The 26,166-nt window shown below is 40.9% G+C and overlaps 2 protein-coding genes across 2 annotated transcripts; one reads left to right on the top strand and one right to left on the bottom strand.

The window, feature by feature from the left end:
• The first annotated feature begins 17,982 nt into the window (after positions 1–17,982).
• pter (phosphotriesterase related) lies at positions 17,983–24,015 on the top strand. The gene is made up of 5 exons (XM_020112785.2): positions 17,983–18,104; positions 19,467–19,933; positions 20,635–20,900; positions 21,486–21,626; positions 22,606–24,015. Exons 2-5 carry the CDS (start codon positions 19,502–19,504, stop codon positions 22,814–22,816), a joined length of 1,050 nt encoding a protein of 349 aa, XP_019968344.2. The 5' UTR covers positions 17,983–18,104; positions 19,467–19,501; the 3' UTR covers positions 22,817–24,015.
• c1ql3b (complement component 1, q subcomponent-like 3b) lies at positions 23,814–25,816 on the bottom strand. Its single transcript, XM_020112794.2, has 2 exons — positions 24,990–25,816; positions 23,814–24,657 (listed from the first exon to the last, which is right to left on the bottom strand). Exons 1-2 carry the CDS (start codon positions 25,608–25,610, stop codon positions 24,478–24,480), a joined length of 801 nt encoding a protein of 266 aa, XP_019968353.1. The 5' UTR covers positions 25,611–25,816; the 3' UTR covers positions 23,814–24,477.
• Between the last annotated feature and the right edge of the window lie 350 nt (positions 25,817–26,166).

The following is a 26,166-nucleotide window of genomic DNA, read 5'->3' as shown; positions in this document are numbered from 1 at the left end:
CATACCTGTTTTGGTTTTTTTCCACCAGGCCCAGTCCACTTCTCTTGGATTCACCAGCCTCCTCGATGACGGCCTCAACTACTGCAACCTCCGCGTAGTGTTGTCAGGTGAGCGAACAACTCCACATTGTTTTATGTCTTCTAAAGGAAACTCTGAACTACAGTAGCTTAAATATTCACCTTTTTTGGTGCAGTTTTAATAGTTTTTTTTTGGGGTATAAATGTGCACCTAATTTCCATCCATGTTTCAATTCTAGCGAGTGGACTCTCTAAATCACCAGGCTTCATGGAGATGACCAATGAATGGGCCTGCCTCAGCTACGGACTTGCCACCTGTAAAGCCTAACAAGCTTCAACTTTAAATAAAGTTTTTCTCCTTAAGCCTGGATGTCTGTGATAGTTTATGTAGTAAAATATGCAGCAGACAAATTCATTTTGTACCACAGTGAAAATATCAATAAAAAGGTTGAAATCATATTAGCTCTCTGGTGTATGTGTGCTTCAATATTCTAGAACTGAGCTTGGAAAGGGAACCATCCATAATCAAGTTTGACACAGCTACATTTGTTGAATTTTCCTTTCTTATAATTCCCTTTACTTTTCTAGTAGCAAGAATATCAGTGTTTGTTAAATCACAATAATCCCAAAGCCCTTTCCAGATCCACTGACCCAATGAGGGTGGGGAAAATAAATCAAAAATAAATTCTAGTGGCAACAATAGTTGTCTGACATGTCCGTCAGGTTGGTCTCCTCTGGCTGTTTGCCTGTGAGGTCACGATCAGGGTGAAAGATATACATGTGTAGCTGTGATGTCATCACTGACAAGCATGACAAGTAAAGAAAAGCAGACGCAGAGCGTCTTTCCATTAGAAATTAACAAACGATAAAGACAAAGACAGAGTGCTACGTTTTGGGGGAGTGATGAGAAAGACCAATCTCATCCTCCTGAATCGTCAGGACAAATGCTCATGGACAAAGTTAATATTCTTCTGTGGAGACAATGTTGTGCAGGAAAGTTTTGTGATGCGTGAGGTCATAGACACGAAGCTGAAACCTCAGTCGGAAGTAGAACTGATGAGCTTTGTTGCCTCTGTGGAGCTGCTCTTCATCCATTCATTATCCACCCCTCCATCCATTATCCACCCCTCCATCCATCCACCCCTTCATAAACTATACCACAAATCCTTTGAGGGTTGGGGGGGGTCAAACACCCATTCACACCTACAGTCACCAGCCAACCTAACCTGCATGTCTTTGGTCTGTGGGTGGAAGCTGGAGAAAACCCACACAGAACAGCCCATGACGCTGAGTACAAAGTAAAACGTTTTCAAAGTGTTAGTTTGTCTGGAAGAATTGTCACAGAGTGGATTATTGATATGGCACAAGATACTGAAATAAATCAATAGAGAACACCACAAATGTCCAGGGTTTCACTCTGAAACAACAGACATAAGAAAACACCTCCCAACGAGCCATCGTCATGATCACTGCTGAATTTGATACGAGGGAGAAATTAATGTCTCGGTGCCATCAAAGGCCTGTTCCGCTCTGCAACTGAGCCTCAGCAAGAACCACACCTGCCGGTCCAATCCACAACCCAGTCCAGAACTCCAGGAAAACCAGTTTGATCATTTTTACAAAAATAAATTACATCATATATATATATATATATTTATATATATATATATATATATATATATATATATATATATATATATATATAATATACTATATTCTTGATATGTTTTTTGTTTTAAATATGAACCACCATCCCTACATCTGCCAGTCCATAGGTACAGTCCCTATAACTTCTACACATTGAAATTTAAAAGTTTAGTGGTACTACTTTTCACTGAAGAAGCAGAAGTCACACTGACTGCTCCAGATCACAAGATATGTACATCCTGATATTCTGTACCATCATGTGCATGTTTGTCTGTAACTTTAAGCAGATACTGTTCATGCCTGGTGGTCACAGGAACCACATGGTAGAGAAACAATGTGCATGAAATGTAATTCTCCATGAACGCATTAAGATGCCTGATGGTGACGCACAAGTCAGTTACCTTATTGTTCATTTGTTGAGTTTGAAGTGATAGATTCAAGAGAAGAGGAGCACACGTCTGTTACAGGGCAGGTTCACCCACATTTAAAAAAGACAAATACCTGAAATGAACACGGTAACCATCCGTGGTGACGTTCTAAAATGAGGATAGTTTCGCAGAACAAAAAGTACAACATCGCTGTCAGACAATCACCACAAGACCTCCACGTTATAATCATGACCAAATCAATTTCATCGCTGACTCTCATGACAAGTCTGGTGTCTTGTATAAATGGGCTTGTGGGGCAACTCACCACTCAGACCACTCTCTGCACAGCTGAAGGAAACCCGCTCCAGTCATGACCATGAAGACTCTGCTGCTGGCCTCTGCTCTCTTTGCAGGACTGTTTGGCTCCTCGGCCACAGCCCCTGTCACTCCGGCTCCCTCTCCGTACCACGCCTTCTGCAGAACACTATGGTGAGTGGAGGATTTCTCATCTGGAGGAGAGAATGTTTTATTCCATGTTTGAAGCTTGAACGTGTCCAAACTGTGTCGTTTCCTCTTCTCCTGCAGGCTCTTTGCGTTACCTTGTGCCGAAATCAACACCACGGTAATAAAGCAGATTCAAGCTTTCAGTCCTCTGCCCGGCTGCGACGTTTGTCAGTATAAGGTAATTGAATATTGATCTGTTGACTACACTGGGTTTTAGATGGATAGAATTTCAATGGATTATATCAGTTCATGGGGCTCGTGGAGATGGCCGTGAGTCGTCCTGCAGCAGCCACAGGTTCAGGTCCGACCCCGGCCCTTTGCTGTACATCTTCCTCACTCTGTCTTCCCCTTTTCCCGCCAAACTGTACTGTGTGTGTGTGTGTGTGTGTGTGTGTGTGTGTGTGTGTGTGTGTATATATATGAACATGTATACATTGTGTAACAGCAACTTGCTTTCTTTTCTAGCTTGTGTCCGTCACCCCTCGTGCCATCAAAGCCAACCACACCTCCATCGATGGGCTTCAGGCTGAGACAATAACCTTCAGCTTCAGTCCCACTGTAATGACTGGCGGCTGCCGTGTCACTGTGAGTATCAGTTCAACTTTTTACTGACCTCTATTAGATAAGGACAAACAGTAGAAACAGTTGACTGACACACTGGCAAGATAAACGTTGACAAAAATGATATATTTCTTTAAGACATCTTAACTCTGTGTGTTCTAAATGATTTTAACAAGACTTACATGCTTTAGGGTTTTTCTATCTCAAGAAGGGATGGGTCAAATAAATACATACAGAAATAAGAAATATATGTACTCATTTAATAGGAAATTTGAATGTTTAACATTTAAGTGCAAAGCCAATTTTCCATCCCACACACATCAAGACGTTCAAGTCTTCAAAACCTGTGATTATGAAGCTTCTGGCAGGAAACTGGTGCCATGAGGCCTCACTCTGAGTTTCCAACCGTGACGTCGTTGCAGTCTCCATAATATATAGGATTTAGGACAGTCCTCACAAAGTGAAAACAAGTTGATGTATTTCTATGCTTCTTTACCAGGCCCAGTCTACTTCTGTTGGATTCACCAGCCTTCTTGATGACGGCCTCAACTACTGCAACCTCTACAACTTGCTGTCAGGTGAACAAAAAAAAACTATTTCAAATATTCATTGTTATATTTTCTTTGCTGTTTGTTAACTTAAATTCTAAAAGTCAGTGCTCATATGAAAAGTGTGGGAGTGTGAATGTGGAGTGACCTGATTTCCATCTGTGTTTCGATTCTAGCGAGTGGACTCACCTCATCACCAGGCTTCATGGAGATGACCAATGAATGGGCCTGTCTGAGCTACGGCCTCGCCACCTGTAACGACTAAAGACTTTGATGTTGAAATGACATGAGAAAAGCCCGGTCATGATAACTTTGATTTAAAAACATAGACTTCCACGGCGTCAGATTGCCTCTGATAGTTTATATAGTGATATATACTGTGGACTGATTAATACTGAAGAAACCATTCCCACATGAGAACCAATAAAAATGTTTGCAAGTCAATGATGATGTCTGTGTGCTTGTGCTCTCCCATCATGCAACTGAGTGAGGAAATACACCATCTATTGAAGGAAGCTAATTCCCATATAGCTGAAATATTAACGTTTGTTAAGTCTCAACACGATTGTCACTGCACTAGAGGCTTTTGCTGATTCTTATAAAATATTACACATAATGTGTAGAGGGCACAGTAAGTGTTTTATGGGACGACAAACGCATCCACGCAGTGATTACAACACAAAGTGTGCTCACATATATTCATCACACAGCTCCGTTATTACAGAGGAGCTAAACACACTACATCATATAAAACAGTAAAGCAATAATTTCAAATATGTTTTATATTAATGTTGAACTTAAAATGGAATAAAAAAATGTGAATAAACTATTCCAGATATGAACACTGTCATTTTGCGCCTCTGAAGCCAGAGTCTGTGCAGTGGTGGTCATGGGAGTTCGTCTCAGTTGTCAGTCATGATGGTTAGAACAAATTAAAATAAACTCTTCAGTCATGACTTCACCATTAGTCTGATAACAACTACCTCAATGATAGAAACCATGTGACTCTTTTGTTTGGCTCAGGTGCCTTTACCTAAAGAGGTGGCAGGATTCTTAACCTGTACTACAGCCAGCCACCAGGTGGCGATCAAGATGTTTTAGCCTCCCTTATGGGGAGCTGTCATGCCATCCATCTTAACAAACAATCTCATTCTATAGTTAATGGTGTCGAAATATGCATTGTAAAGCGGTTTATACATGTTTACACACATACATGTATATACACACATACTTACAATCATGTATAGTATGTGTATTTATGCATATATACATACAAACGTGTGCATATGAAGTTCAGCACAATTATGAATAACCATGCTGCCACTGTCTTGATTTTAATTGATCACAAAAGTGTGAACTGTGTTTTCATCTTAAAGAGCAGAATGTTCTGAACCTGTAAAGAAACACATGGTGAGTCCATGGTTTTCTGTGGACAGGTTTGGTGTGAACAGTCTCTGATGAACTACTTTGTGCTGATCACACAAAGGATCATATGTGGCTACAGTGAAAATATATCATATCTTTACATTTAAAAAGTATTAAAGGTATTAAGCAGCGACATTAAACATATGTTTCATAGTAAATGAATGCCTTCATTTAAAAGATACTCTTCTTGTTCAGATTCTCTCCCAGTGTTGATGCTTTCTTTCATACTCTTCGATTTCATAAAGATAAAAATCAAGAACAAATTAAGTAAAGTAAAAAGAGGAGGCTGCTAATAACCACAAAGAATGAATATAAAAAAGAACTATCAACAAACTAAAGTACAATTCTCTTTTGTTTGCTTTGGCCCGGTTTCCTCCACCTATCTTGCATGAAGCAGGGCATACAAATTCAAATTAAATGGGTGTTTGCACAACAGTCATTTACAAAACATGTGACTGTTGAGCTCCTGGTTTTGATATGTTGATCAGTAAACTCCAGGAAGCCCGAAAGAGACAGGTCCAGTTTGGGAAATTAGTGAAATGTGAAAAACACAATATAAAAAAACACAATTTATCATAATCGTAGCCCTAAAACTTCTTGGATCTGTCTCTAAGTCTGGAGTCACGGCAAAATTGAACGGTCTCTTTCTTGGCTAAATAGATTAGTCAAATTTAATTGTCCTTCTTGAAAATCTATTTGAAAATGATACAAAATGCAGAGAAACAAATGATTGGATTCACAAACTGAATTAAGAATATACATTTTAATCAGGCATTTATAATGTAAACTTTCTTTTTCAATTTGCATTTATATTTTTCTGGTACTTTTCCTTTTCATGTGAGCTTTGATTTGCTGATATATTTAGCTTCATTTAACATTTAGCCTCTATTTGGTTTGGTTGGTGTTAAGTTCTGAGAAGACTGTATTTTACTGATCTCACCTCACGCTCTTTGGGTCAGAGCTTGTGCGGTGCATGCATGTGAACGTGGCTCCAGGCTATAGGAGGATCACAGCGAATGTTTAGACTAAAAACATGGTGGAAATGATGCTGTTTTCGAGTGGAATTTGAATGCTGGTGATTAGGGACACCACAGGAGCAGCATGGAGCCATTCAATATTTTTATTCTGTTGTTTTCTTATGTTTAAAGAATCAGTCTCCACTTACTTTAATTATATCGGATTCAGCTGAGACACCGTTTACCCCTGAAACTCCCAAAGTGTTTTGTCTCAAACACGTCACCCACCCCTCCATCTGCTTAGTGAGTTCATTTAAAAAAAAAAAATTGGGGCTAACTATCCCTTGATTGAAGTTTTCATTATATGAATGAATGAATGGCTGCAATCCCCCTCAGAGTGATCCCTCAGCAAGACGCCGAGTCACACATTGATCATCACAAGACCAACTAGTCACACATTAGATCAAATCAGTTTCAAGCATCGTTGTGGGGCCTCATGACGACTCGGTTAATTTGTATAAATTAGGTTGTGAGAGACTCTTTAGCTCAAGCAAACCTCCAGCAGCCGCCAACCTGCACTCTCACCACTGTCTCTGGAATACAGGAGGAGGAAACCTGCTTCTCTTCAACATGACGACTCTGCTGCTGGCCTCTGCTCTCTTCGCTGGACTGTTTGGACTCTCAGCCACTGCCCCTGCTCCTCCTGCTCCTTCACCTATCCATGCCTTCTGCAGAACCCAGTGGTACGCTTCTTATTCATTGTGTCTCTCAGCGTTTGTATTTTGGCTCAGAAGAGTTTTTATTGTCTATTATTCTTTATACTCTAAAAAAAATCTTTTTTTAAACTTCTCTTCTCCTGTAGGCTCTTTGCAACACCATGTACTAACATCAGTGCCACAATAGTGCAACAGATTCAGGCATTCAGTCCTCTGGCTGGCTGTGACGTTTGTCTATACAGAGTAAGAAACACTCATCTATTAATACATATGTGTAGAATTTCAATGAATGATGTATAAAAAAAAAAGAAGTGATGTATGATAATATATTTTCTTTCCTAGGTTATGTCAATCAGTCCTCGATCTGTCACCGCCAACCACACGTCCACCGACGGCCTTCAGGCTGAAGACTTGAGCTTCGTCTTCAGTCCCTTGATGTCTGGTGGCTGCCGTGTGACCGTAAGTATCAGCGATGCTTTTACTCTAACAAAGATTTTGCATTGATCAAGTAAGAGAAGGAAAAACGGACTCAGCAGGAATTCACTTTTATAAGACTGGACTTATGGGTTTACATTAGATAAAGAGGAGATAAATGCTATAAATGACATTACATTACTAATATGTTGTGAATATTAATAATTACAAATAACTGATAAGTTCTCTTGTTGAAAAAAATGTGGTTCTTCCTTCAGTAGAATCATATTCCGATTTTATTACCAAGTAGGTTTTCAACATGTTTAGTGCAAGAAGAGAAAGGTCGAAGCATGTGTTGTAGTTCAAGGAGAAAGATAATCACAGGATCCTACAAGAGCAATGAGTGAAAAGCTATACAACAACATTTAATGTATACAACTCTAAAAGTTAAAAATGTATAAGGATATGTACAATATGAAAATATGTGCTGTATATTACAGATATGTAAGGTGTTCATGTCGTAGAAGGACTAAAAGTAGTAGTAGAAAGAAAAACGTACACAAACCTGGTCAAACAACATGAGGTACTAATATGTATTACTATGTATTACTACGCTTCCACCTTTTGTATTTTTACACAAATTAGAATGCCTCCGAGCTCCAGGGCGACACGAGTCACACTGCATGTACCAGTCTGAGCTAATGAGCTAATAATTAAAGCACAATATCGATTGACAGGTTGATATAATAAAGCAGGTCCCACACGCTGCTTTATTTCCTAATCCAGAGACCATCTGGACGAGGGCCCCTGAGTCAAAATGACCTTCATTATTTCTGTTCGGTGCTGATGTGCTGCAGGTTCCTCAATTAATTTGTGTTTGAAAATAACACTAGAGTGAGACACACTTCACACAGGGGTGCTCGTCCAGCTGACAAATACACACTAACTGATTTGTAAAGCAGAGAATATGATGGAAATTGCAGATAAAGTCATCAGTCGCAGTCAGTGACACTCTTGTATAATTGAACTAAGCCTAATTACTTATCGACCTGATGCTTATTTACCAGGCACAGTCCACGTCTCTTGGATTCACCAGCCTTCTCGATGGCGGACTCAACTACTGCAACCTCTACAACATCCTGTCAGGTGAGTTCACGAGCCGGCGTCTTTATTTCTTCTATAAAATGAAACATCTGTCCGTTCACACTTCTCTGTGTTGTGTCAATTGCACGTGAATGTGGAACGACCTAATTTTGATCCGTGTTTTGATTCTAGGGAGTGGACTCAACTTATCACCAGGCTTCATGGAGCTCACCAGTGAATGGGCCTGCCTGGGCTACGGACTCTCCACCTGTAATGACTAACAAACTTTCAAAACTGTCCAATATGATTATAGTATAATGGACCAGGGGTTATGGCCCCCTCTGTTGGAGGGTGTACAGCCACTGCATGGGGGCATGAACGACCAAAAGTTTAATGAATGTAATGTCTGTGGTGACAAATCTGAAATAAAATACCTTAATTCTAAGACTCCAATTTTGTTATCTGTAAGTAATTTCAGTAAAATTCAACTTGACTTGTGTTGTTACTAGTTAACCTGGTGTTGTTGGGGGAAAATGGAAAACATCTTTACAAGATGAGACACGAGAGCAACGCTCTGAGTAGACTAATACACACTGTATACTGTGTGTAAAACTGTGTTAGAAAAGTTGTACTAACTACTTGTGTTTTCTTCAGATTATTTATCTTTCATGGTTGTAAAAACTAAAAGAAAGAAAAAAGATAAATGTATGTTTTGCCACCTTGAGTCATGCATTGAGGTCAACTTTAAAAATAATACAATTAATTGAAAAATACTACTTTCAAGTGTATTAAGCCAATAATTATTTTTTTCCAGTGTATTCAAATTTAGGTGAACAATTTAAATGTCTTATTTTGACACTGAAGAAATCTGTGTCCAGTCTCAATTCAAACATCAAATTTCCACTGGGAGACAGTTTATAAGCTTATTTGATATTATAAGTAAAAAAGTTTGCAAACCGGTAACGGTAAAATAGAATATAACAGGCTGACAACAATGCAGTTATGCTCATGCTGCATTTGTTGTATAATACATTGTATATGTGGAATATACAGTATGTAAACATTTCCATCCATGCTGATATCTCTGCTGATCTGTCTCTTCCTGTCACTCTGTTTTTTTCTGACACGTTAGAGTCCCTGTAGTTTAATATTCTTATTCATGCTCAGACTTTGTTCATGTAATACACGACTGCTGACAAACGTTATCTGAAGTGCATCGAACTAAATAAAGACTAGAACAAGGTCAACTGACATTGCATGCACTGTGACTGTCATCATCGGTTAATAACAACATTTGAGAAAACGCTCTGTGAATTGATTTATACTGTAAATTATGTGACGATCATTCACAAGTCAGATGACAGTTTGTGTCTGGATAAAGATAGCGTCCAAGAATGAGGCGTAACATTCAATGATCTCTTTATTCCTCATTGGGACCAGTGAAACTCCAACAACAAGCCAGAGTCTGAAACTGGACAAAGGGAACGTGACAATAATATGAAAAAACCTCGAAATGAGCATTAAAAGAATATCAGCGGGATCTGAAACATAATTGTATAATTCCACCATGGATTTCAAACATTACTGTGTGGTTGGCTACCAGTCACAAGATAATGTTGAACTATCGTGCTCAATGTAGATTTCACATTAAATTCTTGTTGATGAAATGTAATTTCAGAGTGCGGCGTGTTTGTTTATCTTTCGTAGAAACAGTGCAGCACAGCGTCGAGGCAGAAAACTAATTTCCGTGTTTGGAGATAGTTTCTGGACACTCCAGTAAAATTAGAGATGATGCAGGAGAATTTGTATGAAACACACTTTCACTGCACATTGTTTTTTTTTAACTACATGATCTTTAATAGACAACTATGGCAGCTAACATGTCTCATCACTGATTGAGACCCAATGGGAATTTTCGTTCATTTTCCTTCAAAATTAGAAAAACTGCTCCAAAGTCTTTCAACAAAATGTAGAAAATGTTAATCAATTTTAAATTTTTCACATGGAAAACTGAACTTGTGTAACACAGACCCAGTGCGACCTTAAAACAGCCTTTAATGACCTCCGCCAATGTGGTTATGTTTTCATCATCGGTGTTTAATAGAACCAGATTGCCATTGAAAAAGGCAGACATGACACGTTAATTCAGAGCAGAGGTTTTTGTGCTGTAGCAAAAAAAAGCTCTTTTTTTAAGACGCCAACACTGCTTTTATTTAGCAAAGGACATAAATTGTTATTACAAAAAAAAGCACATTTCAGATTTCATAATCATTTGCAATTAGAAAGTTCAACTCCAAGGCAGAGCCATTCATTAGTGAACTCTTCGAAACCTGGAGCTTTGGTCAGTCCACTTCCTGTACAGACAAAAAACCAAGAGGTAAGAATATACAGACGATTCTTACAAATGAATTCTGGCTTCGAATGTAGTGATGTCGCCACGGTTGCTTAACGTGAATGTAAATGAATTTCAAAATAACGTCAGCAGTTGTTCCTGATCCGTGTGTGGAGACGTACCTTGTATCACACTGTGGAGGTTACAGTAATTGGTGCCGTTATCAAACAGGCTGTTCCAGAACTCAGACATAGATGAACCCTGAACGGCGACCGAACAAAAATGAGTTCATTTACAAAAATAACAATATTCACATTATTTATTTGTATTTTCTTCAAATTCAATAAACTTTGACACATGATGATTGCAATGATTCTGATATGTACGACTTACTTCCACGTGGCAGGCCTGGCTCATGGCTGTGGGGATCATGGTGAAGTTAACGTGTTCGACCTGACCGACCGCTGATGTGTGGTTGGCCTGGATTATGATTGGGGTCACGGGGCCGAGCTGGAATAGAAACAGGTGGAAATCATTTTGTGAAGCAGTATTAATTATCCCACAGTGAATCCAGGCAACAACAACAAAAAATCTGTAATAGTGATATAATGTAAAAATGCATTTTAACAACTTGCTCACCTTGTAAGAGTCCATGGCTTTCATCTGCGTCAAAATTGCCATGGTAACGTCACCACAGGGCAGCGCAAGCAACCTATAGGAACAGAAAGAGCAAATAAATCACCATCTTATATCTTCTATCGCCCTCCATGCACAGATAGAGGACCTCAACTTACCACACAATCTTGCAGAAGGCGTGTGTTGTGTCCGCTGGTCTGCTGCTCGTGATGATGCACAGTCCCAAAAAGAGCACACAGGCAACCAGCACAGTCCTCGCAGCCATGATGAAAGTTCGTCTCCAGAGGTGGAAGTTCTCACAGGACTGAGTGGTCGCTGCTGCTGTTGGCTTTTAAACAAACCACTGCACCGATGGGAAGTGCTTGAATGCCACTGGCTTGTCATGTGGAGCCGTGGAAAAGTGATTTGCATGACACTCAAGGATTTTCGCGGTATCTCTCACCCCGGCAGGGTCAGATTCCGCTTTGGTTCAGCAGGAAGACTGTTGTCAACTTTTTATTTGTTCACTGAAACTTCTTTAAACCTCTTATCTTTATAGACCACATATTTATATTATTACCTCTACTACAACTAATACTCGTAATTTAATTATTATTGTCCCCCTATGCTGTCCAATAGTTCTTCTACCATTTTATATCCTTATAATGTATATACACGTGTATGTCCTGATACATACTGCACAAATCCATTATTTAACTAAGTACTTTTACCCTTTGTCAGTAGTTAAATGTGTATATTATGTAGGGGAGAACAGGGTAAGAGGATCCAGTGGGTAAGATGAGCCCCCTCCCCCCACTGTATCTAGGTAACCACAGAAAAGTAATCATGTGACCAGAAATTAAGGACGTGTAGTCTTTAAGCACATGGAGAGTGATAAGCAAACCACAGCAAATAAAATGATTTGTCATGCAAAGAGAATTCATATTGTTTCTAAAATGATCAGTCTGGCATCTTAATTCCAATAGATGTGTTTTTGACATCAGAACACGTTAATTTAAGTCATCGTAAAATACAAAACAAGGTAATAAACTTGAAGCTCTGAACTACTGTGTGAAACTGTTTTGTACACACACACACACACACACACACACACACACACACACACACACACACACACACACACACACACACACACACACACACACACACACACACACACACACACACACACACCTCAACCTGACCCATCACAGATCACCTTAAGATGGGGTTACAGTGATCTGTGATGGGTCATTGTTCTGTAACCATGTTTGGATAACTTGTTTTAATTTCCATGAGAACAAAACAACCTGAGGTATATTTAGTAACTACTGGTGTGCACGGATCCATGACCTGAACCAAATCTAATACTTTGGGGGTGAGCATAGCTCAGACCATATCACACAACATCAGGTCGAACTCACTCATGCTCTCATGGTGAAAGGGAACAAATCCTTTCGGTCAGGAGGACCGGAGACTAACGGCAGAAAATTAACATCCATCTAAGTTTCAGCCCAAACCAAAAGCTTTGTTTTCAACAGTTTCTTCTGTTAAGGGAGAAGCATTCAGCATCAGTTACAGTAGTTATTCCAGATACTCAAATGCTCTGACCGAATAAAACTTGGGTTAAAGCATCATGTTGATCACATTTTCCAGTCTGGGCATCATCAGGAAACATGTGGCTCTGCTTTAACGCTGCACACCATCACAAAATACTGTAGAAAAGCTGTTCACACACTCAAACCAAATACAAAAATAAAAAAACATCTTCCTTCTAACAAACTGTTGCAGAATCAGACTCGGGATGAGTAGATATTAACCTCAACAGAAACAGTGGAGAGAAAACCAGAATCATCCATGTTATGGTTTTATTTAAGCACCATCTGATGAAAGTACAGTAACAGATTTAATATTATAACATTATACCAGCAACAATGAAAGCACGATGATAATAAATAGGTGACTAGTAATGGAATGAGAGTTGAGTGGCAGAGCAGCTCTGGAGTCATTCACCTGCAGATTCACCCATTCACCCATTCACCCATTCCCTTAAAGGTGAATTTGGATATATTAAAAACATTAGAATATTTCTACATAACGTTCTTATACACAATCATTAAAAGTTCCGTAAACTCAGACATAACAAATAAGATTTATAAGCTTGAGAAATACTGCAAATTAAACAGTGAGTAGTATATATTTTCAACATTACTTTGCCTGTGGAGTATTAATGATATTACTTATATTCACCTTAAATTACCATCCGTCCAACATATGATGCAGTTGTGTTAAACAAAAAAAATAAAATTCCATTAAAAAAGAAAACTTACCATGTTCTGTTTGTGTTTCCTCAGTTTAAAGATTCAAACTTGGCTCCTTCTCCAGTCTGCTGAGAGCTGACGGGACCATTGAACTGTTGCTGCTGAGGCCCGACACTCTTTCCTCTGGTTTCCCTCCGAAAGTTACTTCCTCATTTCATACAAATCTAGTTCTTTATCACGTAAATCCAGAGAATCTGAATCCATCACAGTGAGATACATACATGTAAAATACACGTGTCCCCTCTTAAACACGGTTTGTTCTCTAATCTCTGCAGGGTTTCAAATATTTAGGAGGGAAAATAGGCTGTTGGCCTTCACAGTCAATATTTATTAAATGATGTTTCAGTGCAAAAACATTAGTCCAGTGATTCTGTGGTTCTTTTTTCAACATGTTAACTGTGACGGCTGTGGACATATTTATTTAATGTTGAATCAACTTCAACCACAGAGCAACTTGTCATGTTGAATTTAAAAAACATTTGTCTGCAAACGCAAGGAGTCGCAATATAGAGCAGAGAGAAAAGAAAGACAAAAGTCTGAATGATATTCAGAACAATAAAGGAAACAAGGACAGAACCCTCTTCAGGGACAAACGACAAACAAACAGATCAGCTGAGATCATTCATCGTCTCGAGATCTTTCCAAAACAAAACCAGGAGGATCTCTGCTGATGTTTCAGCTCTGTTCACTTCAGCTTCTCATCCACTAGTGAAGCATCTGTCCAAACAAATCCCAAGAAGAAGCCAAGTGTTGGACTCACCTCCAGGCCTCATGTGTTCACGCTCACAGGAAACAGTCAGAGGTCCAGTGTCTGCCAGGTGTTGTGTGACACACTCCTGTCCACAGGGAGGCGCCATCACGACTTTTACTCTCTATATCTAAAGTAAGAATCTGATTGGCTGAACAGAACCAGGGGGTGGGTGTGGTCATGGGTGTGGTTTGATGAGTGCATGAAACTTATTTTGAAAGGACGAACTTTACTATGGAAGATCACCACAATAAAGTTTAGCCATGGATATAAGCTAATGTCTCATATGATACAGTATATAGAATATATATGGTCGTATGCAATACTATATATAATATTATATATACACCATATACATAAAGTCTTACATAATACAATATGTACTAAATGTAAGGTCTGTACGATACAATATCTATAATATATACAGTCTTATATGATACAATATATAAAATATACATGTATAAGGTCCTGTACAATACAATATTTTCTCTATATCACCTCTATTTTATTTTATTCTATCCAATTCTCTTAACTGAATAAGTTCTACTGTGAGTCAACCATAGGAGTCAACTGATCTTTGTTTGTAATCCTCCTCTCTGTCTGCAGAGGGCGCCATTCCACAACACTCAACCCATTTCTCCTCCCGGGGCCTCCAGGAGTCACAGTCGTTTTCCTAGAGATGTAAATTTGATGTAAATAAAGGGAGGAGGACTGAGCTTGCCTTTCTAGATCTGCATTACATTATTAAACTATTCTTAAATTATTATGAGTTAAATAACATAACAACAAACTAAGCAGCACAAAGCACAGTGAGCCTGTAAAGTAAAGTTATTAGGCTTGTGTTTTCCACAATAAAAGACAAAAACACAAGCTAAAACACAGACACAATATAAAACTGGTAAATCAGAGATAGAAATAAATAAAGCTTAACTAAAGACAGTTTAAACATGTGGATTTTCAAATGTAGTCATAGATTTTGAATCAACAGTTAACGATAATTAACTGAGCACTTTCTGCTCCTTACAGCAAAAAAAGACAAGACGGATGAATCCAGTTTTTCACGTTAAAACTAAAACCTGCAATCTTCCTTTCAATCATCTTGCCGACAAATGGGTGGCACGTAGTTTCGAGAGTATGAGGACGGATGGCTGCTCGGCCGTTTGCAGAGATGGTCGGTGGAATGGTGACGTGTTCACAGGGCAGTTCACCGCTACAGCGACGCTGCTGTGGAGACCATCTGCTCTGCGTGAGGCACAGAAACGAAACGAGCCACAGTCTGTCTCACAAACTCTTCATCATCCTCACATGTTCTCCTGGAATCACTGAAATGTGATATGAGCCAGATTTTAAACTCAATACGAAGATAAGGAAACGTTGAGACTGTGTAGTTCTGCGATTAGTTGTGGTTAAAATAGTTGGTGTTACTTTCTAATGAGCCATAGCTTTGTTATTGTTCAGGAATGCTTCACTGATTTCTCAGGAGTCATTAATCATCTGCAGGTTGTGGTTGGTTTTCATCTTCCTCTTGTCAATGTGTTTATCAGGAAACCCCTGGAGTTGACTATCTGACCTTTGACCTTCTGTGCTGCAGAGCATATTGTCCTCAGTCATTAACCGATTTTCACATTTACAATTCCAGACCTGATGGATTACAACTATAACAACAATTTGTCAGTGACTTTGATTAGGGACTTTTGCTGTTGTCTTATTGAAGAGTCAAAAACTCGACCTCATTGATTGATGGACTATTGAGATATATTTTACAACTACTATTTTACTCAGCTAATGAAGCCATGTAAATATGTGCATAACTTTTTCAGACAAACTGTTTTGTGAGGACAGTAAACATGACACAGAGACCACGGGTCTTGATGTCGCAAACTTTACGCAGCATTTAAATAAAAACTAATTAAACTCACTTTAACGTCGGCTCATAATCACAGATTATGTGAAGTAACCTCAAGCACATCATCAGCACCTGCATCACTAATGAGGTGAGTTTTCTAGCAAACAAAAACGACTGCTGTATGTGTTTGTATGAGCGTGTGTGTGTGTGTGTGTGTGTGTCCATATTTGGACTAAATTGTTCAATCACTGTCAGCGTTGTGGCAGATGTACATGGTTGTCTCTGGGGTGCATTGCATTGTGGGCCATCAACTGACAGCATACATGCTCAACCTCTGAACCTGACATTTTTAATGAACTGCTACAAGCGTCCCCACCCCATTCCGCCACCAAATATAACCAACAGTTTTATTTGTGGATTTATTTGTCTTCCTTCTGAGGGTAAAACTAGGCCCAGAGGAATTACACACATACATTCATGAGGCAGAATCTGGAGGGGAAAGAGAGAGGGAGCATTAGAAAAAGAAAGGTAACAGAAATGAGAGATGGTTGAAATTAAGAGCAAATCATGGAAATAAATGAAGGTTGATGATGGTTTATATTTTGCCAGGGAACAGAATGAGATTTGGCTGCAAATTGGCAGGAGTTAAAAAGATTTGTGGACGTATTCAGCTGCTTTGTGGATCCAGGAAACTCGACTTAAGCCATGTTGAGACTTTGTGGTTCCAGTGTATGGAAATATTAGCCAGGATCGAAATGATAAAGCAGGAGGAGGCTGTGGAGCATTTGTGAGATCCAGTGTGTGGTAGTAAGGGTGTGGGGGAAATCACAGATGGGTGAACATCGTAACCTTCTATAATCCCAGTTTGCCAATTAACATCAGGGAGTTGCAGGAGGTTATAGAACAAATAATGGACACGAGTTGTTTGTGTAGGGGACTGGAATGTACACAAACCTCTCTGGGGCAGCAAAATGAAAGAAATATAAATGGAAACAGTGAGGAGGATTTTTTTATGGACAGACAGAACGATGAAATACAAGGTAGATATTAAAGGAGGAGCAGTTTCATGTTCAGCTTTAGCATCCAGTGAATTATTAGGGGTTGGGATATTTTTATTGTTGACTGAAAATCAAAAAAGATCTATATGAAGTTGTCTGACTCAGTAGTTAGTTGTAAGTCCTTTCTTAAAATCTTTTTTGTCATAGACTTTCCTGATTTTACTTGAAGTGAAATTTCCTTTAGACTCTCCTTTTAAAAACTTAAATCAAAAAATGATGAAATGTGATGATTTTAATACTGGTTTGATTTAGCTGTTTCCTCATGAAGCTCAGTGATCCGGATAAAAAACTAAGTAAAAGTTAAAAAAGAAAATCAAGCATCATATTATATTGTAACATATCGTATCATATTATATCATATCGTATTGTATCGTATTATATTATATTGTAACATATTGTATCCAAGCGAACTCTAATGTATCGTATCATATCAACTGGTATAAAGTCCCTGTGGTGACATGTTGTATCATTTATTTTAAAGATGATTGAGAAGCCTGTAGAATCCAAACAAGGGTCAGAGATTGTAAAAGATGTCATTGATGGGTTTTTTTTCAGTATTAATTTTTATCATTCTTATTATTGTTATACTTAAGTTAAAGTTTTAATCATAATACATAAGTCAACAGTACAATAAAAAGTATTGGGGACTTAAAGAAAATAAAGCTCAATATGAAAAACTCAAATACATTTCTATGTACATCAGATTATCAACGACAACGACAACAGAAATTATTATATTATCATTGTTATCATTATTATTTATTTAAATTTATCAGCAGATTCAGTCTGTGGAGGAGCTGCAGACCCACTTCCAGCCTGCAGGGGGAAGCCGAGAGGAGAGTCAGAGAGAGAAGAAGAAGCCGCACGAGCAGCGGGTCAGCTGTTTTCTTGTTGACAGGTGGAGGAGCGAGGATCTCTGCAGAACCGCAGAGAAACTAAAACAAGGTCAGTCCACATTCTTCTCAGGATCCGCGTGGATGAAACTCTTCTCTCACGTTGCAGCTCTGACTCCAGTTTCCAGACGTGGAGGCGAACGTGTCGCTCGTCGTGATTGTTGTTGACTCTGCTGCAGAAGTTGCACATGTTCATTGAAATAGAACAAATACGACAACAAGGAAGTGATCGGATTAACTCAGACTCCCGTTAGACACGAGGTTCAATGAGGACTTGGTGCTGTGAGGTCCAAAGGTCTGTCTGTGTCCTGCACTGTGAGGACAGTCCGGTCAATGAGTTGTCAGAGCTCCTCAATACAAAAACACACTCCTGAGTTGAAGTTATACATTTATGTATCTGCCACTTTTCAATACAATGTAGAAAGTGCTGCACAACAAATTGTTTAAATATAATAAATGGTTAAAATACACGTGTGATAGATTTAGTCTGTCGTCGTCTCCTGCAACGCTCCTGTAACTACAGGCTGTTACGACCCATTACAAATGTACCTGTTAAAGCTTTGATGCACAGCTCACAGTGTGGTTTACCATATTTTGCATTTTTACAGATGTAGACCAAAGTGATTTTGGTCCCAGTTTGAAGTTCATATGATTGACCTGCATATAAATAAACCAGTGTTTCAAGAAAGTGTTTGAGTGAATCCAGAAACAAAAACATGTTTAAGACTAACGACATGAAGTCATTGTCTGAGATGAATCCTTCATCTACAAATTCCACAAACATCTGTCTGTCTGTGTGTGTGTGTGTGTGTGGACCAACTGTTCATGTTATCGGCTTCACACGTGTTGATTGTTAATGACCCGAGAAAGTGCCGTGTCCAATTTGGTGCAATTTGGACAGACTGGACGTTCAGTATCATTAAAATTCTTCTACATCCACAGATAAACTACAGCAGCGATCAGCAACTGGGTCAAAGTGTGGGTCAAATCCACCAAATTATAGTTTGATTATTTTGGCAGCAACATTCATAGAATCACTTCCTCTTTAGCAAGTTGTCTTGTGACAATATTTTGTTGTTGTTGCTGTAATGCTTTATATTGAGCGGAACTGCCAAGTTTTTGTTTTTGAAAAGTTGTGGACTCGGTCTAAAGATTTTGTCGATTGCTTAACAGACCTCTGAAATGGTCGACGTGCAATGTATGAAAAAACAACACCAGCTCAGTAAATCATTCAAACTCATACATAAACCAACTTCATCATTGACTTTAAAATCTTCATTGCAGTTAAACCAGGTAGGATGTACACAAAGTTTTCAGGTTTGTCTAGAAAGTTTTCTGTGGGTTAGGGGTTTCTGAGAGATGGAACACTGTTTGTCTGAGCTGTTAATGAATCGATGACCTGTGTTTCTTTCAGGCTGCGGTGGAGCGCTGAACACTGATCGGAGAATCATGTCTGAGTTGTCAGGAAAAGTGCAATCTGTCCTGGGTCTTCTGGATCCGGACCAGCTGGGCCGCACCATGACCCACGAGCACCTGACCATGACCTTCGAGTGCTGCTACTTCCCTCCTCCCCTGGGCGACGAGGCGGTGGCGGAGAACCCCTTCCAAATGCAGCACATGCACTGGCTGAGGCAGAACCCCTACTGCTGCCACGAGAACCTGCTCCTGATGCAGGAGACCGGTGCAGTGCGGGACGAGCTGCTGGCGTACAGGAAGGCAGGCGGGGGCACGATAGTGGAGAACACCACCACCGGCATCGACCGGGACCTGCCCACCCTCCGACAGCTGGCCAAAGACACCGGGGTGCACGTCATTGCGGGAGCGGGGTACTACGTTGACTGCACCCACTCTGAGGCCACGAAGAAGATGAGCGTGGAGAAGGTGTGTTACAGAGGACGATTCGAATGTGGTCCCACCTACACACGTTTAACAAATTGACCATTGACTAAAGTGACTTTTTATTTTGGTCCATGTCCCATCTACTCTCATGGAGAAGGTGGGATTTATGACCTATACTGCAGCCAGCCACCAGGGGGCGATCAAGATGCTTTAACCTCTGAATTGCTGTCATGTGTCCATCTTCGTAGTCTATGTGCTCCCTTCATGAACATCAAGTTTTTTAAAGAAACAGAAGAGAGAAATCAGAAAAAAAAGATTTTTAGAGCCCGCCTGATAAAGAATTCTTAAAGACGATTTCATGCAGTGAAATGTTCCGGTGTAGAAAATTCACCTGATACAGTCAAGTTCAAATCTGAACCCACAGTGAAAAGCTCTATTTTCACGTAAACCTGGAAATGATCTGAACGTCTCAGGATTCAGAAACATTTAGTTTGTTCACCTGCACACGGACGACAAATGAGTTAGTAGCTAAATTCTGTGACAAGCATATTTTCTCCTTGTGTAGCATGAATCTATGTATTGTCACTATTTCCACATCTGCTGCATATTGAATATCTATAAAAAGAAATACCGGCTCGTCTGCGGTATTGATCAGTCTCTAATCATTTTATTACATATGTCAGGTGCTCGTGTAAAGAACAGCGTTTCCTTCCTCATCTAACTCCTGATCTCCTGCACGTCAGCTCACGGACATCATCGTCGGGGAGGTGCTTCACGGCGCAGACGGGACGGACATCCGCTGCGGTGTGATCGGAGAGATCGGCACCGGCTGGCCCATCACCGAGAGCGAGAAGAAGGTGCTGAGGGCCACGGCTCACGCTCAGGCTCAGCTCGGGTGTCCTGTCATCATTCATCCTGGCAGAAATCCCTCCGCCCCGGCCGAAGTCATCCGGATTCTGCAGGAGGCCGGCGGTGACATCGGCAAAACTGTCATGTCTCACCTGGACAGGTAAGAAGTCAGTGCTGAGTCAGCGAACTTCAATAAATGTTTGACAGCGTATTAAGATTTTTCAACACAAAGTTTTTATTGGTTAAGATTAGGATTTTCCACTTAGCCCTGCTACAGATATCACTCATCTGCAAAGTGTTTGTGTTTTCTCCTCAGGTCTATTAAAAGCAAAGTGTTTGCATCGATTTTTCATTAATTTCACGTATTTGCTGGAACAGAAGCAACTCTCTTCTTGTCTATGTGTCAGTGAATAAGGGGAGAATTGAATTTGAAGGGCAAACACAGGACTTTAACACTGCGCTTTGTTCATCATCAGCTAATTTGCACTTTCTCCCCATTTGTCTCATTCTGTTTAGTTGAAGGACATTTGTCTGAGCTTGTTGCAAAGAAATCTAACAAACTAATCTTTCACATGTTTATTTTAATAATGTTTCTTAAATCTGCTTTTTCTAATAAATCAGTTGAATCTCTGCTCATGAAAGTTACAGAAGCTGCTTCGAACAAAAAACTTTTACCCAATATAAGAAAAAAATATAAAGCATGAAGCTCCTTGACTTAATCCTCCATTCTGCTCTTTTACTGCAGGACTATATTCGATGAGGGTGAACTGCTGGAGTTCGCCAAACTGGGGAGTTACCTGGAATACGACCTGTTCGGAACGGAGATGCTGAACTACCCTTACAACCTGGAGGTGGACATGCCCAGCGACAGTCAGAGAGTGAAGGCGTGAGTATTTTAAACTTTGAAGGATGATTATTCTTGTGATTATATATACATCAGATCTCGGTCCCGTTCAGACCTGGTTTAAATATCCGTCCTGAGCAGGCAGCGTGAAGATATCACTTCCCCGCTCTATATGCAAATACACACATACGTCATGAGTGTTACAGAAAACCGTTGTTTTTACCCAGTTTGAGTTTACAGATGTCTTTGTGTTTGTTGTGTCAGTGCGAGCAAGCCAGAGAGAGAGCGTCAGAGGGATAGAGCGGGCACAGCCAGGAGGGGCAGAATGAAAGATTTGACAGATTTAAGAAAAGTGTTGATCTGTGAGCTGATCTGTGTTATTACTGTGAACATGTGATGACTTGGAAACATTAAAATACATCTGACTTGCCTCCCAGAGCACCCTCGAATGTGATCTGATCTCAGGACGCGTCGGGGCGCCTTTAGATCTGAACTTAGTGCCGACCATTTTTTATCGTACCACTCAGGATGGATATTAAAACCAGCTCTGAACAAGGTCTTAGATACATGATGTGTCTCCAATGAATACACAACTGTCCCACTCTTCTCCTCCTTTTTATTCCGTGTATCCCTTTGAATTCAGTATTTGGAGTTAGACTCCACATCAGTAGTATTTAATATGGACTAAAATGCCAGTTTTGTGTTTCACTCCCTGTGGAGAGAAGAGTTTGTCCCACAGTTATTTTTGTGGGGAGGGGGGTTTCATAAAAGCTGTGAGACACTAATCTCCCACCTCAGCGTTGGGAGAAGGGTGTCAACAGGAGGGTAACACAGATGAGAGACACGATCCCTGTGATATTCACATTCAGTCCAGATGTTTGTCGGCACTCTCGAAAAGACAGGTGTAACAATGCATGAAGGTTGATTTGCTATTACAGTACGCTCTTAAGCTTTAAACCGCCAGTCGTGTTTTCGTTCAAGGTCCCGCGGTTTTTCACTGATGTCTTTGTGTCGCGTTCAGCTTGGCGCTCCTGGTGAAGGAGGGCTACGAGGACAAGATCGTGATCGCGCACGACATCCACACCAAGAACCGCCTGACCAAATACGGCGGCCACGGCTACTCTCACATCCTGAAGAACATTGTGCCGAAGATGCTCATGAGGGGCATCTCTCAGCACCAGGTGGACAAGATTCTCATCGACAACCCGAAACGCTGGCTCACCTTCAAATAAAGCCAAAATCAAAAAAGAGAAGCGAGACAGGAGTTTTCATGTAACGATTATTTTATCTCCAGATGTTGACCGCACACCCCACAATGAATATCTGCTATATAACTCCGGTAAATTTGTCTTTAATGTCCACGTTTCTAAATTTTTCAGCAAAGCAAAATGTTTCTTAACTTTGGAAAAATAATTACAAGCGGTTGTTTCGCTCATCTGAGAGACGCTTATTAAGTAGAACTTCATTTTATACATTATTCACTTTCACAGTGCTTCTCATTAGCCGTGTTGTTTTGGTCCCATCGCTGCAGGTTTTTCTTGTCTGCAGGAATGTGAATGCAATCTAAGACACATTTTCTCTATTTTTTGGAGGTATTGTCGACGGCGGTGCTCACACACATGGTGCTAATTCATCTTCGGTTTTCAATGACTGCGCCGATGCTGCTTTCTTTGTATTTGTAAGTGACATTTCTGCAAACACGCTTTATGGGAGGTAAATAATGAGCACGTCGGTAATCAGTATGCTGCTCGACTCTCGACACAATGTGGCTCGTGTTAGATGAGTTGTCCTGTCGCCCCTCAGTGGGTGTCTGGCTGTCTATGGGAGGCTGACTGTCTGGCAGGCCCAGATGAAGGACATGTTCTCCTCTCACCTGGAAACAGGTGGCTTCACAGGGTGACTTCGCCACATGATCAATGGTGTGATTGCAACAGCTGACTGTGCACCGCGGAGAAAAAAAACATATAACTTTTGATTAATCTTCCGAGAGGATTACAAAGTGAGCCGGAGGCTTTCACTTTACAATACATTTAACGTTGTGGCCGACAGTCTTATCTGGAAGGGCTTGACAATCGGCGGGCAGATCGATGAATGTTGTTGAGCTGGAGGAAACATTTCTGTCCGAGCGACTGTCCAGTTTTTGTGATGGTGACTAACTACCAGACCTCCCCCGTCACCCCAACCAGCTGTCACATTGAGACAGACAAGAAAAATGAGTGGCGCTGATTATTTTTGAGACAGTGCTTCAATGTGAACATCAGAAGGGCCCTTTACAGATTTCAACTTCTCCAAGTGTTTCTATGCTGCTCAGAGTTTCAAATGTTAAATCGTTATATTCATGCATCACTACAGGTTTAAACATTTTCACCCAATATGCAACAACTATCACAGATTTGTTTTGAAAGAATAAAGCACGCACGTGAACTAACAACACTGAGAACAGAGTGGTGATTATGTGAGTATCATTTTAGCATCTACAATTCAATGCTAAAGGGCCAGTACATTGAGCTTTTAATCTACAGTCACTCAGTATGTGTTACCACGGCATCTACAGTATGTTTGACATGTCAGCAAACTGAATTTGTAAAGCGGGAGTTCATTCAAAGTGCGAGAATCAGTCTGACAAGGGAACAATTCAAAGATGTACAAATTAAAATTCACTCTGCCTATCCTGTGATTACACTGTGAGAGCATCACTATTGCTAAGTACAGTCCTTTACTCTTTCTTTTGTTCTTCGCTTGCCTTCCTTCACATCATCCTTGGGTCGTTTGCAATATGGAAATGGTGAGCTCTGTCTCTAATAATCCAACTGACATCGAACCGAGACTGAGCAATGAAGCAAAAAGCTATGTGCAGAGTGGATCCCCTCCCACAGCGCAGCGTCTCCGTGTTTCAATCAGCGTACAACATGAACCCGGAGAACGTGCTGTACTTGTTGTTGTTGCCCCCGTGCGCCTTCCCACCGTCCAGTTTAATGTAAATCTCGTCCCCGGGCTCCAGGTGCAGGACAACACTGTTGCTTGCGTAGTCGTAATTCTGGTCGGCGTCCTGGGCGATGGCGCTGGCTCTCACCTGGAAGAGAAATGTGCCATGTTCTGTAATGAAACGTGTCTTTTATTTTGAAGACTAACAGCTCAATTGCGTGAGGTCGGGTCACCGATGACAGACCTGTTCATTTCATTTCAGCCCTCAAACAATTCTTTTCATATTACACTCTATGGAAAATGCCTTCTTGGGGGAGTCTTTCTTTGAACAACCGTGCGTAAAAGTTGTGCGTAAAAATGCGGAAATTCCAAATTTGTTGGAAACTCTCCGTAAAATGTTATTTTTATTGTACAAAAAGACGAATTGTAATAATTCTAATTTATTGTTAGTCTATATAATTATACCATGAAGCGTCCTACCTGGTTGTTTTTACAGAGGTCAGCCCACATGCTGGTTCCATCCCCGCCTCGCATCAGCACATGGTAAACAAAGAAGTAAATCCCCGGTATTGAGCAGGTGAATTTTCCTGAAGATGGATCGTAGTGGTTCCCCAGGTTTGTGACAACGTCGTCGAATTTCAGCACTTCATAACCCTCATGCTGCTTCTTCAGTCCTGCGTAAAATGCTATCTTTGGTACTGTGTTGTAAGTGGCAGCGCTGATGGCACCGGTGGGGCCATTCGCTCCGGGGGCTCCGGGTGGACCCGGTGGGCCCGGTACCCCTCTTTCTCCGGGAGGACCAGCAGGTCCAGGTGGTCCGGTCTCGCCAACCGGACCCCTGGGACCCATCCTCCCGGCGCGCCCCGGCTCTCCTTGAGGACCTTGGATGAACGTCGGAAGCGACTGGACCAGACGGTTCTCTTTGATCGGGTTGGTCGCTTTGGCCGTGGCCGTGGCTGCGGTCCCGTGGGAGTCGCACACCATTTGACAGGATCCGAGCATCTCGTAGCGGGCAGGGCTCCCGGCGGAGTTCACCACGACGGGGATCAGAACCACCAACACCAGCACCAGCGCGACGCCACAAACACCAGTTGCGATCATCTGCGCTCTGCGGAATCGCGGCGTTCTCCGGAGTCGGTGGTCTTCCAGCCTGCTTTCGGGCGGTATGTTTGCGGAGAGAAGGATCGGACCCGTTCTTGTGCTGTGCTGCAACTTTTGGAGACAAAATACTCCTTTAAATGTTGCTGCGCAAAAGTAACCATCCACAATTTTTACGCGCTACAATATCCGTCCAACTGGTTCATCTCCACTCTGTCACTGCAAAGACACACGACAGAAAAAAGACTTTCTGCGAGGAACAAAACACACAATCGTCGTCGAGTGAGTGTGCACCACAAAGTCGGCTGCACAAGTTTCTGCTCACCACGGTGCCACAGCAGAGAATGGGCTCGAAATTAAGCGTTACCCGTTTCAGTGTTTGGGGAGAGAGGGGAGGGGTGGAGGTGATGGATGGGTTAGAAACCGTGCATTTCTTTAATCAAAAGAGAGAAAGTGAGCAACATACAAACATCGATGCAACTTTCCAGCTTCCAAACAGAGAATGTTATTATGTATCTGTTGGAGGAAGTGGCTTCTTTATTTGAACAGGGGTTTTAAA

This window comes from Paralichthys olivaceus, chromosome 16 (genome assembly GCF_024713975.1).
Source record: "Paralichthys olivaceus isolate ysfri-2021 chromosome 16, ASM2471397v2, whole genome shotgun sequence".
In the NCBI taxonomy this organism is placed as follows: Eukaryota; Metazoa; Chordata; class Actinopteri; order Pleuronectiformes; family Paralichthyidae; genus Paralichthys; species Paralichthys olivaceus.
Note: the sequence above shows the minus strand (reverse complement) of the source record. Positions and strands in the feature narration are given on the sequence as shown.

Bases quoted from the DNA above. Each gene is read 5' to 3' on its own strand.
- c1ql3b (XM_020112794.2), bottom strand. From the start codon at position 25,610: ATGATCGCAACTGGTGTTTGTGGCGTCGCGCTGGTGCTGGTGTTGGTG. The intron at 24,658-24,989 runs GTAGGACGCTTC...TTTCTCTTCCAG, and splicing joins ACCTCTGTAAAAACAACCAG to GTGAGAGCCAGCGCCATCGC.
- pter (XM_020112785.2), top strand. From the start codon at position 19,502: ATGTCTGAGTTGTCAGGAAAAGTGCAATCTGTCCTGGGTCTTCTGGAT. The intron at 20,901-21,485 runs GTAAGAAGTCAG...CTTTTACTGCAG, and splicing joins GTCATGTCTCACCTGGACAG to GACTATATTCGATGAGGGTG. The intron at 21,627-22,605 runs GTGAGTATTTTA...TGTCGCGTTCAG, and splicing joins GACAGTCAGAGAGTGAAGGC to CTTGGCGCTCCTGGTGAAGG.